Source organism: Sphaerodactylus townsendi, linkage group LG17 (genome assembly GCF_021028975.2).
Source record: "Sphaerodactylus townsendi isolate TG3544 linkage group LG17, MPM_Stown_v2.3, whole genome shotgun sequence".
NCBI lineage: Eukaryota > Metazoa > Chordata > Lepidosauria > Squamata > Sphaerodactylidae > Sphaerodactylus > Sphaerodactylus townsendi.
The window spans coordinates 23,976,252-23,992,807 of NC_059441.1; the positions used below are offsets into that span (position 1 = coordinate 23,976,252).

General features: G+C 44.6%; 1 protein-coding gene across 3 annotated transcripts in view; it reads left to right on the top strand.

Annotated features, from left to right (window-relative positions):
• The first annotated feature begins 3,427 nt into the window (after positions 1–3,427).
• Positions 3,428–16,556, top strand: part of FANCI (FA complementation group I) — a 40,693-nt gene continuing 27,564 nt past the window's right edge. For 2 of the 3 annotated variants that reach the window (XR_007243233.1, XM_048481659.1), the window contains exons 1-13: positions 3,559–3,742; positions 4,145–4,291; positions 4,814–4,886; positions 6,236–6,366; positions 9,467–9,623; positions 9,704–9,761; positions 10,217–10,258; positions 11,577–11,700; positions 11,872–11,957; positions 13,167–13,299; positions 13,732–13,824; positions 14,585–14,721; positions 16,038–16,218. Coding sequence is in view for 2 of the 3 variants with exons in the window: in XM_048481659.1 (XP_048337616.1) it covers positions 4,208–4,291; positions 4,814–4,886; positions 6,236–6,366; positions 9,467–9,623; positions 9,704–9,761; positions 10,217–10,258; positions 11,577–11,700; positions 11,872–11,957; positions 13,167–13,299; positions 13,732–13,824; positions 14,585–14,721; positions 16,038–16,218 (1,299 nt within the window). In the remaining variant the exon portion in view is untranslated. The other variant, XM_048481660.1, reaches the window with a different exon arrangement.

Sequence of the window (16,556 nt, forward strand, 5' to 3'; positions counted from 1 at the left end):
TGATTTAGATTTTAAAATTTCTACTAAAAATCTAGAAACAGTACTAGTAGTTTCAGAATCTTTCAATAATTGGACTTCAATCTTTCAATATTGGACTCTATGCTATAAAGGAGTCACCAATAATTCTCATCAAAGATAATCAAAAAGAGGACAATCTAAAATTATACATTGTATTGAGTGCAGGGTATTCAGACTGCATGGGCAAAATCTCTCCTGAAAATGAGTTTGTTGATACCTTCCAGAAAGTACAATTGAGGGGAAGGGGCTAACATAAAGACCCCATGGTGAAGGGGGGGGGAGGATCTTAACTTTAGAAATAGTGAGGCGTGATGATTTTTAAGCCTAGATTAGCAGCTGAATGCACAAAAGGCCAAAGAGGACATAATTTTTGAAATTCATGGTCCAAAAGTCCTTGCTTAATAATATGAAAGATATAAGATCCATCAGATAAGAAGAGCGTGTTTATTGCGATCCCAATTTGTTTAAGTCTAAGGGTGTTTACGGAGGACCATGCAAAACACTGTGAATCTCCACTTAGATAGATTACTGTAAACTTGTTAAAACTGCTTCACTTTAAACTACTCCACTGCTTGGTTTCTTTGCCTGAATAAGCACAGGAACTGCTAATATCATGCAGTTTCTCAATTTTGCACTATGCCTGTTGCTCTTTTGTTTGCAGATTGGCTCTTGTCCCTGAATGGCTTTGGTTTTTACGGAAAGCACATGGGTGCGGGGGAGCTGTGTTTAGTAACTGGCTACTTAGATTAATCCTACTTCCTAAACACAGGCTAAATCCCTTCCCAGAACAAAGACTTCTCCTTGTTCCTGAGTGGTTACCGAATATGTACAAAATCACCCATGCGACATAGTAAGACACGCACGGGGGAGCGAGTCGTGTTTTGTTCCCGCCAGTTCTTGAATGAGTCTTTTGTTTGAGTCAGTGGCAGAGAAGAAAAGCCCATCGAGGGGTTAAGCCTGCAAGAGTATAAAGCAATTGGACCAAACATTATATAAATGGCATGCAAAATGGTGAGATCATAATGGTTGCCTGAGGTCAAGGTTGGCTGAGGTCAGGGCTTAAGAAGGGCCCTGCTGGATCAGACTAGTGGTCCATCTAATCCATTATCCTAGAATCATAGAGTTGGAAGAGACCCCCAGGGCCATCAAGTCCAACCCTCTGCCATGCAGGAACACATAATCAAAGCACTCCTGACAGATGGCCATCCAGCCTCTCTTTAAAAACCTCCAAAAAAGGAAACTCCATCACTCTCCAAGGCAGTGAATCCCACTGTCGAACAGCCCTGACAGTCAGAAAGTTCTTCCTAATGTTTAGGTGGAATCTCTTTCCCTGCACCTTGAATCCATTGCTCTGTGTCCTAGTCTCTGAGACAGCAGAAGACAAGCTTGCCCCCTCTTCAACATGACATCCCTTCAAATATTTAAACATACCTATCATGTCCCTCCCCCACAACCTTCTCTTCTCCAGACTAAACATCCCCAGCTCCCCAAACCTCTCTTCATAGGCCATGAATTCCAGACCTTTGACCATTTTGGTTGCCCTCCTCTGGACACGTAACCAAAATCCTGATTCACCTCAGTGGCCAACCAGTTGCCTTGGAGGGCCAACCTTCTAGTGCTGATGTTCCGAGGCCCTCTCAGATATTCCTCTTAGCCCTGAGTTTCAGAGGTTTCCTGCTTCTTGGTTTTTTTAAATAATATTTTTATGAATTTTCTCAGTACAATTGACAAACAAAAAAAGGAATAGGAAACAGAAAAAAGAAAATTTTCAAGGCAAAGACAAAACAGAAAAAGATAATACCTCTGCCCAAGAACTGTATAGATATTAGCTATAACATGGTGGATCTTGAAATAACAAATCTAATATAATCAGAGAGAACATTACAAAGTCTTAAAAGTCACTACCTTCTGTCAACTGGCTGTACAGCAGTGGTTCTCAACCTTTCTAATGCCGCAACCCTTTAATACAGTTCCTCATGTTGTGTGACCCCCAATCCTAACATTTATCCCTTTTACAGAGAGAACACTGATGCAGAGAGTCTTAGGTGACCCCTGTGAAAGGGTCGTTCGACCCCCAAAGGGGTTCCGACCCCCAGGTTGAGAACCACTGCTTTACAGCATCATTTCAAAACCATTTCTTGTATCTGAACCATTAACAAATTAATAATGTTCCTATTATTATTTTTACATAGTTGATTCAGCCTCAAATAAGAAATAAAGTTCAAATTCATGTTTTGACTGTCTGTTTACAAGGTTTGTTAGTTTAGCCAACTTAGCACATTCTCTACTTTTATCTTCCCAAAGTTCTGTATTAATGGAGGTTCTCTTGTCAATGAGGTGGTTCATGCAACTTGTATTCCAGAAGCTGCCAGCCAAGGCTGTGAGATAGGTGCTGGTAAACATCTGGCCTGGTGGGAATCCATGTCCTTTAGATAGGGAGATCAGCAGATGGGAAAATGAGATCTAGGAGAACCTTTTTTTTGCCAAACTGACCCACAGTTGTCGATTTCAAAGTGGATTAAACACATGCACGCAAGTTCCCGTTATAGGGGTATAATCTGCAGGCTGGGAAATACCTCGAGATTTTGGGGTGGAGGCTGAGGAGGGTGGGGTTTGGGGAGGGGCTTCAATGGAGAGGGGAATTTTCTCCAAGGGAACTGATCTCTGTTGCCTGGAGCTCAGATGGAGATCTCCAGACACTAGCTGGAGACTGGCAACCATACTCCAGCAAGACTGTATATTCTGAAAAGAGGCAATACTGATCAAAACATCACAGGGTTGATTTACATTTGAATGCTGACTACTTTATAGCTGCAGTGTTATTAAAGTAACAGCATGTCCGTGTCTGTCAAGTTGGGAACTATTGACCATGTCTTTTCCCCCCCAGATGTTCATTTAATAAGATAGCTTGCTGTAAGAGTATTGAGTCTTTGATGGAAATAATGTATACTGGTGGTGAAGAGAAGATGAGCAAAACTTTTCTTATGGGCGATAACCTCACTCCCATCCTCAGTTAGGGTCCAGGTTGCAAAATATTGTGTGATATTACTTTAGGCCAAATGACTCATGGTATCCTCAAAATGAATTAATCCTGTAAATTTGTAAATTCTCATGTTTTACTTTTTGTAATTTATTTTATACAGTTAGGTTTTGTTCTGTTTTTAACTGGCAGAAAGCTGTAAATAAATTATCTGCCTATCCTCTCTGTATCTATCTATCTGTCTGTCTGTCTGTCTGTCATCTTATCCCATGGGGATAGAAAAGGACCATAGAGATAGAAGAGTATCATAGTCCTCAGCAGGCACTTCCGGCTCAACATTGAACACGCTTCCCCCTCTGTCAGAACCGGAAGTTAGAGCTGTGGGACACGCCCCCTTTCTCTCCGAAGGGAACCGGAGGAGCCGCGACCGGAAGTCCTGGTTCTCGGAGCCGGAAGTTGTCGCGTTGCCCGGGGCAACGCTGACGAGAGTTCCGGGCGGGAGTTCTTGAACCCGCCGAGCCATTCGAAAGGCGGAAGAGGGGCCAAAGAGCCGGTAGGGGGTCGCTGGGATCTGACTGACTGGGGAAGCAACCTGGATGGCTTATTGGTCCCTCATTTGGGCAGTGCTCACAAGGGGGGAGGGGTGAAGAGTTCCTCTGAGCATGGACAGAGTTCCCCCGCGGAGTTGGCGCTGCAGAGGATCAGTCCAGCCCGTTCAAAGCTGAGGCTGAAATTATTAAAAAGGGAAACGACATTTTGTTACTCTTAGAAATGTCTTCAGATTTTTCTTTATTGATTAGGGTTAGGGGATCTATTGATTTATATTTATTCTTATTCATTCACATTTATGTTTATTGCTGTGTATCCCATTCACGCACCACGTACTTAATTCCAAGCAGGACAAGGAAAAGATTTACTATTTGAAGCTGCTGTTTGTAGAAGCTGACCAAAGTGAACGGGGTGCTCGAAAGTAACTGCCTCTGTGTTCCATCCAGTATACTCCTAGGTAGACTGGACCTAGGTTTGCAGTTAGTCTGTTTCTTCCTTTTTGGTAGCAGCTGCAAGGAGACAAATGCGCAGTCTGCGGAAATAAAATTCAGATTTTATTGGGGTCGGAATGCCTTTTTCTTTGGATTGATTTTGCAGGACTCCGTCAGCATTCATTCATCCTCGTCCATTCATTCATTGGCGTTTGTGGACTGAACTGTGATGGACCAAAAAATCTTGACTTTAGCAGCGGAAGCAAAAATAGAGCAGCTTCAGGCATGCCTGCAGAACTTGAACGAAAAAGAGGCAAGTGACCACATACTGGACTCTGATTCCCTGCTCCTCCACATGTGCAGCTGATCTAATCTGGAGAACTGGGTTCAATTCCTCCACAGGCTTGGTGATGTTGGGCAAGTCACAGTTCTCTCAGAACTCTCTCAGCCCCACCTGCCTCACATGGTTTCTGCTGTGGGAAGGGGAAAATGATTGTAAGCCACTTTCAGACTTCCTAACATAGAGACGAGCTGGGTATAAAAAGTCTATATACATACAAAATATATGTATGGAAAAAAATTCAGCAGTGTTAACATCTAGGCATAAGCTGTTGGTTCCTAATGTGGGCTGTTTTTCTCTTTCTGACTCTAATTGCTATTTGACATTGCTTTTATTTCTTATACATTTTAATTTGTGCAATTTGCTTTTACCTCTTAATTTGTATCTTATAACTTTGTATATTTTCACAAACTAGGTCAGTGGACCACAATACAGAAAGTTTAAAACACTGGTACGGCAAATGAGTCTTGATGCTCTTTTTTCTTGTTACTGCAGTTGAGAGATCTGGTTACAAAGCAGGCCCTGAAAGGGAAAGAAATCGGTGCCCTTCTGAGAGGACTCTTCAAAGGTACCAGGCAAAATCTATGGCAGGCTTTTGACTCGAATACATAAATAATTTGTTGATCTACCAGACTGTTATCTTAGGTAATTATACTAACATTAGACACCATGGATAGCTAAAGGCTGAGGTCTAAGACATCTTGTCTAATATTACAGCCGGTTGGCTTAATTAATTTATAATAAACTAGCATGTTCCTGAAGAAGATGGATGATTGAAAACGCAAATACGCGATTGCGTTTGAATTGAACTATTCATATCATCATTAATCGAGGCTTGCATTGCCACAGCGGAGCAGCTTGTAAACAGTGACGCTTGAATTTCGCAACAGCTGAGCAGCACTCGAACTCTGGCAAGAATTTGCTGTTTTTGATACATAGCACTGAGTAAGGAATCTAGCTTCTTATGAACTATACCTCTTTATATTTAGGATTTGTGATGCATCTTAGTACATTATCATGTAAAATTGTACCAATAGTTTAAGAACTTATGTCAATAAGATACATTTGAGTTTTTGAGGCTATAGTAGATTATTTATTTGACTATAATTGTTTACGTTTTCACTATCTGCCAGCTGGTGTGCTGCGCAATTTCCTGGGTTAATTATACTAACATTGCCATCCAGAGAAGAGTTGCCCCCATTGAAGCGCATTGATTTTGTTGGATTTAGTATATATTAATCATGTCACAGATTAATTCTAACGACCTCTACTAAGAAGTCTCATTGCATTTTCAGTGGGGCTAACTCCCAGAAATGTGCTCTTTAAACTGCAGCATTAGAAACACAGAATAAGCAAGCTGATATTTTGTGGGGCTTCTGTGGTGCAGGAATGTCCAATCCAGCCTGTCAGGCAGGTGGGGACAGCATCATTCTGGCTGCTCCAAAGGGCTTTCCTGCAAGTAAAACACGAAAGACTCACCTCAAACCACACTATGGGGCGAATAGAGATACGCTGCAAAAATTGTGGTGTATCTCCACCAGCGATTCAACTGGCACACGGGGGCCGATCAGGCTCTGAGGGCCTGCTAAGGTCAGCCCCACCCCCCAGAATGCCCCCACCATGCTGACGCAGCTGGCAATGGCATGGGAGCACCATTGTGAGCCTGGACGCTGTAGTGGCAGGGCACCACCCTGGGAGGGCATTTCTGCCAGTGTAAACCCATGTCGCCTCCAGAGGGGGATTTGCCCTTCCCCCTGGACTGGGCTGGAAACCTGTGTGTTAAAGAAAGCTTTCTGGTTGTTTAGATTGTGCAGAATACTGAGAAACTGTTCCTTACATGGGGAGACGGTGTGTGATCTCATGCTCTGTTGCCTTTGAATGGGTACACCTTCATTTGCTTTTTGTCCTCCGCCTTAGGTTCCCCTTGCTCTCAACAGAAATCCGTCAGCCGGAGAATCAGCATTTACAAACATGGCGTCCAGCTGGTGGAATCGGGGGACCTACATGTGGAAGTAGCATCTGAGATTATAAGGCTGCTGATGCTGGAGGTACTAACAGCTTTAGGATTAATTTAATCCTGGCCAGCAAGGTCTGATTAGGAAGAGTTTGGATTTGGATTTAAATCCCCCCTTTCTCTCCTGCAGGAGACTCAAAGGGGCTTACAATCTCCTTTCCCTCCCCCCCTCCCAACAACAAACACCCTGTGAGGTAGGTGGGGCTGAGAGAGCTCCGAGAAGCTGTGACTAGCCCAAGGTCACCCAGCTGGCATGTGTGGGAGTGTACAGGCTAATCTGAATTCCCCAGATAAGCCTCCACAGCTCAGGCGGCAGAGCAGGGAATCAAACCCAGTTCCTCCAGATTAGATACATGAGCTCTTAACCTCCTTCGCCACTGCTGCTCCTTATGGTTTACTTCTGTATATCTTTCTTCTCTTCCCATGGGGACCCAAAGCGGCTTACAGGATTCTCCCCTTCTCCATTTTATCTTCACAACACACCTCTGAGTTATGTTGGGGGTGGTAGATTCATACCCGCTTATGGTGACCCTGTATGGTTTTCAAGGCAAACTACCTCTGTTAATGTGGTTTGCCATTGCCTGCCACCGCGTAAAAACCCTGAACTTTCTTGGTGGCCTCCCATTCAATTATTAACCATGGCCTGCCCTGCTCAGCTTCCAAGCTCTGGCAACACCAGGCTAACCTGGTGTTAGGTCTTGATCCTTGAAACAACAAACAAGCTCTGGATATTTGCTCAGAAGTGTTTATTGGAAAGGTAACGTAGCAGCCAGCTTGCAAGAAGCCCGTTCTTCCAGACCTGGCTTTTGAATCCAGAATCGATCAGTTTTCCCAAAGAATTTGAGAAAAGTTACATCAGAGCCTGGAAGGCCCCAAGGTCGGCAACAGGCAGAGATAATGCCACCTGGCCATCTGCCACAGAGCAACAGAAATCACTTCCCATGGGATTAGAAGGTGTCAGGGATAAGCCTTGTTTGTCTATCAGGCATGAGAAAGAGTGAAAGTAAGACAAAACAAGAATATTCCATTAACAGGGGTTACATCTAAAAGGCAGAATACATATATCTCAAAGCAGTTCCATTGGCAGGACTGCACCTCAATCACCTAGATACAGTGGTGGGGTCCAAAAATTTTAGTAACAGGTTCCCATGGTGGTGAGATTCAAACTGTGGTAGCGCCAATGGGGCTGGGCGGGGCACGATGGGGGCGTGGCCGGGCATTCCAGGGCAGGTCTGTGGCAAGGACGCAGCCGCTGTGCTGGTCCTTGGGCGGGAAACGAATGCACGCAGGCGCAGGCTGCCACGCACGCCGGTGCACCTCCTGCTAGACTGCTTCAAGTTCTGCGCGCTACTGCTGAGAGGAGGGGCGTAACTAAGGCAAAAATCAAGTGGCAAAACCACCAATTAGTAACCCCCTCTCGGCACACACAAATAATTAGTAACCTGCTCTTGGGAACCTGCGAGAACCTGCTGGATCTCACCTCTGCCTAGATACAATCACAGTCTACATTTATATGGCCTTGCTCTGGAAACAGCAATGTGTCTCAGTCCCTGACACCTGGTCCATCTAGGTCAAGGCATGAGCTAGGTTAGACTGAGAGTATTTAACTAGCCCAGGGTTAAGCTTCCATGGCAGCCACCTTGCATAACAGAACGGAGCTTTGAACCTGGGTTTCCCAGATCCTAGTCTGATGCTGTAGCCACTATACAATGCTGCCTTTCTTTCGCTTCTAAATTTCAGTTTCAAATTGGTTGGGAGAATTTCCATTCTAGGTTTTAGATGCATACTCTTGAGCGGGTAAACGATAGATGGGTCATTATTTCAAATGGGGTGTCATTCAGGAGAACTTACTGTCAAGCAAACGCATACGATTGCAGAATTAGTCTCCCAGGTAATGCAGTTCTTGTCATTAGGATAATGATTGTCAGATTCCCAGGTCATGCAGAACAATGTTATATCTCCATGCTGCTTACAGACGCCCGTCCCAATATAACTCACAGTGTGGCCAAGTTGTGTAACAGAACTCGAAATATGTCGCAGGATGGTCTGGGTAATACAGTAGGCTTAGTGACTTGGTAGCTATAGCCTTCAATTTAACAATTTTGGTGTCTTTTTATACCTATTCTCCTTTTATAGTCTTTAATTATGATCCCTTTTAGTACCTGTGCTGACTGATTTACCCTTTATGTTATATCCTTTGTTTCATTCCTTTTATGCTTGATCTAGGACCTTAATAAAGATTTGGTTGGTTGGCTGGCTGGCTGGCTGGCTGGCTGGTTGGTTGGTTGGTTGGTTAGGGAGCTGTAGGGAGCTGGGGATGTTTAATATGGAGAAGCGAAGTTTAAGGGGGGGGGCACAATAGCTATGTTGAAATATTTGAAGGGATGCCATGTTGAAGAGGGAGCAAGCTTGTTTTCTGCAGCTCCAAAGACTAGGACCAGGAGTAATGGATTCAAGGTGCAGGAAAAGAGATTCCACCTAAACATTAGGAAGAACTTCTTGACTGTCAGAGCTGTTTGACAGTGAAATGCACTACCTCGGAGTGTGGTGGAATCTCCTTCTTTGGAAGTTTTTAAACAGAGGCTGGATGAACATATGTTGGGAGTTCTTTGATTGTGGGTTCCTTCATGGCAGGAGGTTGGACTTGATGGCCCTTGTGGTCTCTTCCAACTCTATGATTCTATGATGGGGTTATCAACGTGCTAGCCCTGCTGTGGTGCCTTTAACATCAGTCTGTCAGCCAGAAGCCTTTTCTACTATTAAGAAAAATGATTTGGGGGGGGGGGGGAGTCTGTTAGGCTGCCCTTTAAGCACACAGAAAGTGGACAGGTCAAAAATGTCAACAGCACTGTCAGGATAACACTGCATGAGTGTTCAAGGCTGCCCTTAAATCTCAGCACAGTCCACCAATTTCTTCTTGACTGATGTCACATGTGACCATGGGTTTTCATATTTTCCCATTGTGGAGGTAAAACAGCTATTTCTAAAACGGTTTTCAGTGGCACCTTGACATCCGTTTTCCTTTGTTCTTGATTTTCTCTCTCCCCTTTTTCCTTTATTGGGGGGAAGGCATATATGAAGTTTCCAGGGCACACTCTCATAACTTTGCCCCCCCCCCCCCCCCCATTTGGTAGGTCCATCAGCTTCCAGGCCCTGCATTGATTGATCTGGCCACTTTGTTCATCGAAGCTGTCCGAGGAGGCAGTCTGCTTAGCGGCAGATCCTTAGAGCTACTTCCAACAGTACTGACTGCGCTGACTACATCGAAAGAGAACCTGATTTACGGCAAAGGTAATCTTTCTTTCCCTCCCTTTCCTCTCTTCCTCTAACTAGCCACGTCTTCTAAATACTCCCTTTCCTCCTTCTGACAGGCGAGCTGAGTGGAGAAGAGCTTAAGAAGCAGCTGATCAATACTCTGTGCTCCAGCAGGTAGGCATGTCTGGGGCTTTCAATTCTGTAGGTTCCCTGGGAGAATAGTTCCGATCCCACCTGTGAGCCTTTCTTCCACCCGCGATTTCAGAGTCAAATACTGTGTATCTGTCTCGGAATGGAGATCGGTCCGTTGTCCTCCCTCTGCTCCACTTTCTTGAGCTCTCGATTCTCTGCACTGCAACCGAATGGTGTTGTGCTTGTGCTGGATTGAAGAGTGTTTGGCAAGGCGCTCAGCAATTCTCCTATTTGTCAACAGAAAATCTATGAGCAGGCCACGGGTGTGACAAACGTTCTGGAGTAAAATTAGCCGGCATCTCTGCGGCCTCAAGCTTTTATTTCATGTTTTCAAAGGATTATTGAAGGGCGGTGGGAATATGAAATGAATTTCAGATATGGTAGTGTTTCCTGCTAATAACCCACCCACCCCCTGACTTACTATTTTACCTTGGCAGGTGGAGCCGTCAATATGTGATCCATCTCACATCCATGTTCAGGTAATCCCCAATCTCTATTGTTATTGCGCTTTTTGGTGAGGTGTGTGTTACGTTGTTTAAATTATTTTCTCACATGTTTAACAAACAAAACATAAAAACACAGAGAAAGCACACCACCATGTATGCATCATATACTGACTTCTAACTATCATCTTTCTGAGAGAACTGTGACTAGTCCAAGGTCACCCAGCAGGCTTCTTATGTAGGAGCAGGGAAGCAAATCCAGTTCACCAGATAAGAAGAAGAGGAGTTTGGATTTATATCCCACCTTTCTCTCCTGTAAGGAGACTCAAGGTGGCCTACAAGATCCTTTCCCTTCCTCTCCCCACAACAGACAGGCAAGTGGGGCTGAGAGAGTTTGGAAGAACTGTGACTAGCCTAGGAATGTGGAAACACATCTAGGTCACCACTCAGGTGGAGGAGTGGGGAATCAAACCAGGTTCTCCAGATTAGAATCCATCTGCTCTTAACCACTACTCCATGCTGGCATTCCTTCAGTGAAGAAGAGATGTTGGAATCTCTTTGGAACGATCCCATTTGCCAGTGGTGATCTTTAGCCGTGCAGTCCTAATTGGAGTTACACTCTTCTATGTCCCCATCCTTCAACATTCAAAGAAGAAGAGGAGGAGGAATAGTTTGGATTTATACCCCACATTTCTCTCCTGTAAGGAGACTCAAAGGGGCTTGCAAACTCCCTTCCCTGCCCCTACCCACAACAGACCCCTTGTGAGGTAGGTGGGGCTGAGAAAGTTCTGAAAGAACTGTGACTAGCCCAAGGTCACCCAGCAGGAATGTAGGAGTGCGGAAACACATCTGGTTCACCAGATAAGCCTCTGCCACTCAGGTGGAGGAGTGGGGAATCAAACCCGGTTCTCCAGATTAGAATCCACCTGGTCTTAACCACTACATCACGCTGGTGTAACTCTGTGAAACTCTGACTCAGATCACACCATAGCATGATCTGCCTTGACTGGGTCATCTAGTGATGTTTTCCAGAGGGAGAGATTTTCAAAGCCGCCACAATCCAGATTTTGTCCATCTTCCCAGTGTGATTCACAACTAATAGTGGGGCAGCTTAGACTATTATCCAGTTGCTTCACTCCCAGGCGCTTCCCTACTAAAACTTTGGGGAGATTGCTTCCAAAAGCTGTTGGGATCTGCCCCCAACAGAAACTTGCTTGTTTCATCCAACAGCCAAGGAGGACTTTTGGTCCTTGGTGGTGGGATTCTTTTTGCTACCTGTTGGTCTTTTTGGAAGGTGCTGGCTTCCGAATGGGGAAATGACTGGGTTGTCTCCTTCCGCCCCTAATCTCTGCAGGGACGTTCCACTGAGTGCGGAAGAGCTGCAGTTTGTGGTGGAAAAGGTGCTAAGGATGTTCCCAGTGCTGGATCTCCAAGAAATCCCTCCTTTGGTCTACCAGCTGCTGTTGCTTTCTGCAAAGGTAACATCTGTAAGGAAGCTGACCAGGTTCCCCGAATTCTAAAACGTGGACTGCACAACTTCTGAGGAAAATGTATGATTCAATGACTCTCTCAGGCAGCCCAATCCAGAGCTCCTGGGGAGGGAGGGATAATGATTACATCTGTTACTTTATTCTCTCCTAACTTTTCAGGGTAGCAAGAAAAACATTTTGGAAGGAATAATCAGCTTTTTCAACCAGGTAGACCAAAAGCAGAAAGAAGAGCAGAAAGATTCCGAGTGAGTAATTCCTTATATCCTGTATCTGCTGGGGTATTGAAAATGTAGGTAGTTGCATGGGCCCATAGCCAGATCCGCAAATAAAAGGGCCTATCGTACCTTTTACTCAGCCAAGCCGTATGATCAGCATAGCTTTTGAATTTTTCAGAACTCTTCAACTTTCAAAATGCTTTCAGACCTCAAAAGCTTGCATGCTAGGTTGTAATATTTGGGTTTGTCTTAATCAAAAGTATTGTGCAGCCTTCTGTTTTATTAATATTGCTGCAATACTTGCTTCTCTTTCTGTCGAGTTGCTTTCACAGTGGCCTATTTGAGACTCCTTACAAACGTGCCAAAAGGTTGAGACAAAATAATTGTGTGTGTGTGTGTGTATGTATGTATGTATGCATGGGTGTGTGAGTTTGTGTATAAAAATACTTTTTATTGCACTGTCCAGATAGCTAAATTTAAAAATTAAGATTTGGCACTGTGCAATACAAAATTATATCTCAACCTTTTGATTCCTAGCTTATTGGGTTTTGTTTTCCTTCAGTTTGTTGGTTTCATAGAATCACAGAGTAGGAAGAGGCCCCAAGGGCCATCAAGTCCAACCCCCTGCCATGCAGAAACACACAATCAATGCCCTCCTGACAGATGGTCATCCAGCCTCTGGTTAAAAACCTCAAAAGAAGGAGACTCCACCACACTTCATTCCACTGTTGAACAGCCCTGACTGTCAGGAAGGTTTTTCTGATATTTAGGTGGGAATCTCTTTTCCTTCACCTTGAACCCATGACTCCTGGTCCTAGTCTCTGGAGCAGCAGAAAACAAGCTTGCTCCCTCACCAACATGACACCCCTTCAAGTATCTGAACATGGCTATCGTGTCACCGCTTAACCTTCTCTTCACCAAACTAAACATCCCCAGCTCCCTAAGCCTCTCATTGTAGGGCATGGATTCCAGAACTTTTACCTTTTTGGTTTCCCTCCTCTGGACTCATTCCAGCTTGTCAATGTCCTTAAATTGCGGTGCCCAGAACTGTACACAATATTCCAGGTGAGGTCTCACCAATGCAGACTAGAGAGGTACAATTACATCCCTCGATCTTGACACTATACTCCTATTGATGCAGCCCAGAATTGCATATAGATGTGTCCCATTTCTGTAGAACTGGCCTTTCTGCATCTCTGTCCCAACCAGAATTGTTTCTCTGGCCAACAATTATTTCAGGTCACTGGAGCTTGAAGAAGCTACGGTGCCCTTAGACCAACTCCGGCACGTGGAGGGCACAGTTATTCTGCACATTGTGCTGGCTGTTAATCTGGACCAGGATTTGGGCAAGGAGCTGCTAAAATACTTAAAGGTATGTCCAACGAAAGAATGAGCTGAGATAGAGCTGATGGTTCGGATGCACAGGAAAAGTCTACTCATTCAAAGGATAGCTGTAACTTTTAAGAAATCGGCCTGTTTCCTACCATTCCACAAGGGGTGGGGGGTGGGATTGCCCCTCTGCCAGCATAAGCACTGCTCCCTGAAGAGGATCCCCCCTTCTTTGGATAAGGCTCCAATTCAGCCACAGAATTCTTTGCTTTCTCTCAGTTATTTTTTCCCTTTTAAGCCTAGAAGAATGCTCAGCCGCTTATGGGATTTGTCTTCCCCAAGTAGTTTGAAATGAAACGTGAAACTTTAATGACATTTTAAATGTCAGCTAAATACCCCAAAACAAGTTATATTGTTTAGTGTCAAAACTCCTTTTTATATACTAGAAACCCTGGTTGTTCTTGGTGTCTTCTAGTCTGAGCAGCTCAGAGATCCTGGCAGAGCCCTCTCTCTTTTCAGCGTGGCCACTCTTCTCTCAGTGGCCAGAGTACACCGATTTCAAGAGCAGGTATGTCTTCCTTCCCTGTTCTTAACTGTATGAGTAAGGCAGAGAACAGTGATGTGCACCAACAGTATCCAAATAACTTGCCTTAAGGCTTGTTTTCACGATGGGCCCTTTCCATACAAATCACCTAAAACGTTTCTCAAATATTTTCAGTCCTCACCCTTTACCATGAAGTATGTCCACACCTACACCCTCAAAATGATCCATGGCCACCATTATGTGGTTTTTCCCTTTTTTTGTGGTAGATGTTGAATCATAGAGTCCCCCCCCCTTAACCTTTGCGTCAATGTTTCACAGCCTCGGACTGCGATTCTCTACTCATTGTATACTTGATGCTTCAAAGATTAGCTCACCCAAATTTTAAAAACAAACAAAAATGGTAAAAATAAACAGGTGAGGGGGAACTGAGTGAACTCAGGAAATGACCTCAAGGAGGAAGTTCAGGGACAGCACAGAGGTGTGGAAAATGTAAAATATGTCGCACAGGCAACTGAAGACGTTTGAGAACATTTCAACCAAAGGATCATTTTAAAAGGACATTCATTTAAAATGTTTTCAAGCTGCAAAGTAAATGTTTTGGGAACCAAAGGGTTCCCATTGTGGAAACATTGTGGAACTCCATGGAGGAAACGTATTATTTCCTGCCTCAAAACATTTTAAAAGGTTTGTACAGGAAGGGCCACATTTGCTCTTCCACTCAGGACTCTCAGTTGCACAAAGAAAGAGAACCTTCCGCTTAGTTGCTGTTCCGTGTCTGCTGTAGGTCTTTGACTTTCTGAAAACGTCCATCATGAAGGGCTTCAAAGACCTGCAATTCCTTCAGGGATCCAGGTTCCTGCAGGATCTGGCTCCTCTGCGCTACAGCATATCTGCCACGGTTTTGGAAGTCGTGACAAACAGGTGGGTTGCCACAGCCTGCCAGCCCTCCAAAGTCTGCTCGGCACGTACTGCAGAACGAGACCCCATCGTTGCAAGGTAGTGGTAGAAAGGCTTCTTCCCTTTGTAAGAAGTGTAGTGATTTAGAGCAGGTGGATTCTAATCTGGAGATCCGTGCCTCTACTCCTCCACCTGAGTGGCAGAGGCTTATCTGGTGAACCAGATGTGTTTCTGCACTCCTACATTCCTGCCAGGTGACCTTGGGCTAGTCACAGTTCTCGCTGGACTCTCTTAGCCCCACCTGCTTCACAAGGGCCCCTTCTGCACATGCAAAATAATACACTTTCAATCCACTTTCAGTGCACTTTGCAGCTGGATTTTACTGTGCAGAATAGCAAAATCCACTTGTAAACAACTCTGAAAGTGCATTATTCTGCATGTGCAGAAGAGGCCAAGGTGTTCGTTGTGGGGAGAGGAAGGGAAAGGAGCTTGTAAGCCACCTTGAGTCTCCTTACAGGAGAGAAAGGTGGGGTGTAAATCCAAACTCTTCTTCCATTTCAGGCTCTGGGTGAGGAAGTGTACGTTTCAAATTCCCTTATGCTGCTCATTTCCTTTAAGTGGAAAACCAGCAAAGCATACGAATGGCTATACTCTGTCTCAGAAAAAGATGTTGATATGGTCAGTTGAGATGCAACGGTCAAGAAAGTTGTGTGTGTCTGCATTTGAATATAGTCCCAAGCCAATATGAGGATTATTCCTTTTTACATGCTGCCTTTGTCAAAAATATTATTTTGTGTTATTATTGAACATGGTACTTTGATAAAAGAGCATTTATACTTCACTGAATGACTGTCACCAGTACTTACCTTTTGCAAACCGTCCTGCTTTTTCTTGGCAAAATGGCTGGGCCAGGACCCAGGTGGAGCATTCTACAACAAAGAAGGTTCGGCACATTGAATTCTGTGGCGGAGGAATATACACCTTGCTAACACCTATTTCTGAGACAGACCATAGTTGGAGCCCTTGCTCCCACTCCCCACACAAACAGTCCAAATGTGTCCAACTTTGAATCACCATCTCTGTTGGGTAAAAACCTATATGGTAATCAAGTTTGTTTGATTAAACAGAACGTATCAAAAAACTTCTTTCTAAATTCGGTTACCCAAAATCCACTTTGACGTTGGGTCCCTCTTGTTACCTGGCAACCCTATGAATGAGAGGGGTCTTCAGCAATTCTTGCTGCCCTGCCCATGCCTGAGGAGGGAAAAGATGGCAGAACTGTTGTCAGCTTATATTATGCCGTTCTCTTCCCCTCCTTTTTTCCTGATGTTTCCATCCAGTGTGTTTGGTTGGGATCACGTTACTCAAGGCCTGGTGGATCTCGGTTTCATCCTGTTGGACTCCTATGGGCCAAAGAAAATGTTTGGAGGCAAAGTCACAGAAATGACCAATGGACATTCCAAGAGCCCAGCCCAGCAGGCGTGCCACCTGGGAGCCAGTATTCTATTGGAAGCGTACAAGGTAAGGCAGAGGCAGAGAATGCATTGTTACATTTTTTCTTGTAGATAATCTCAGGTGCCCTGTTTTCCAAACTGCTGATAGTTGGGACACTTTTGTAAAAACATTTTAGTTGGATGAGTAAGGGGGAGAACCAGTGTTCCTGTAAGCCGCATGGCCGTATTGGTGAGAGCCAGTGTGGTGTAGTGGTTAAGAGCAGGTGGATTCTAATCTGGAGAACCGGGTTTGATTCCCCACTCCTCCACCTGAGTGGCAGAGGCTTATCAGGTGAACTAGATGTGTTTCCGCACTCCTACATTCCTGCTGGGCAACTTTTGGCTAGTCACAGTTCTCTCGGAACT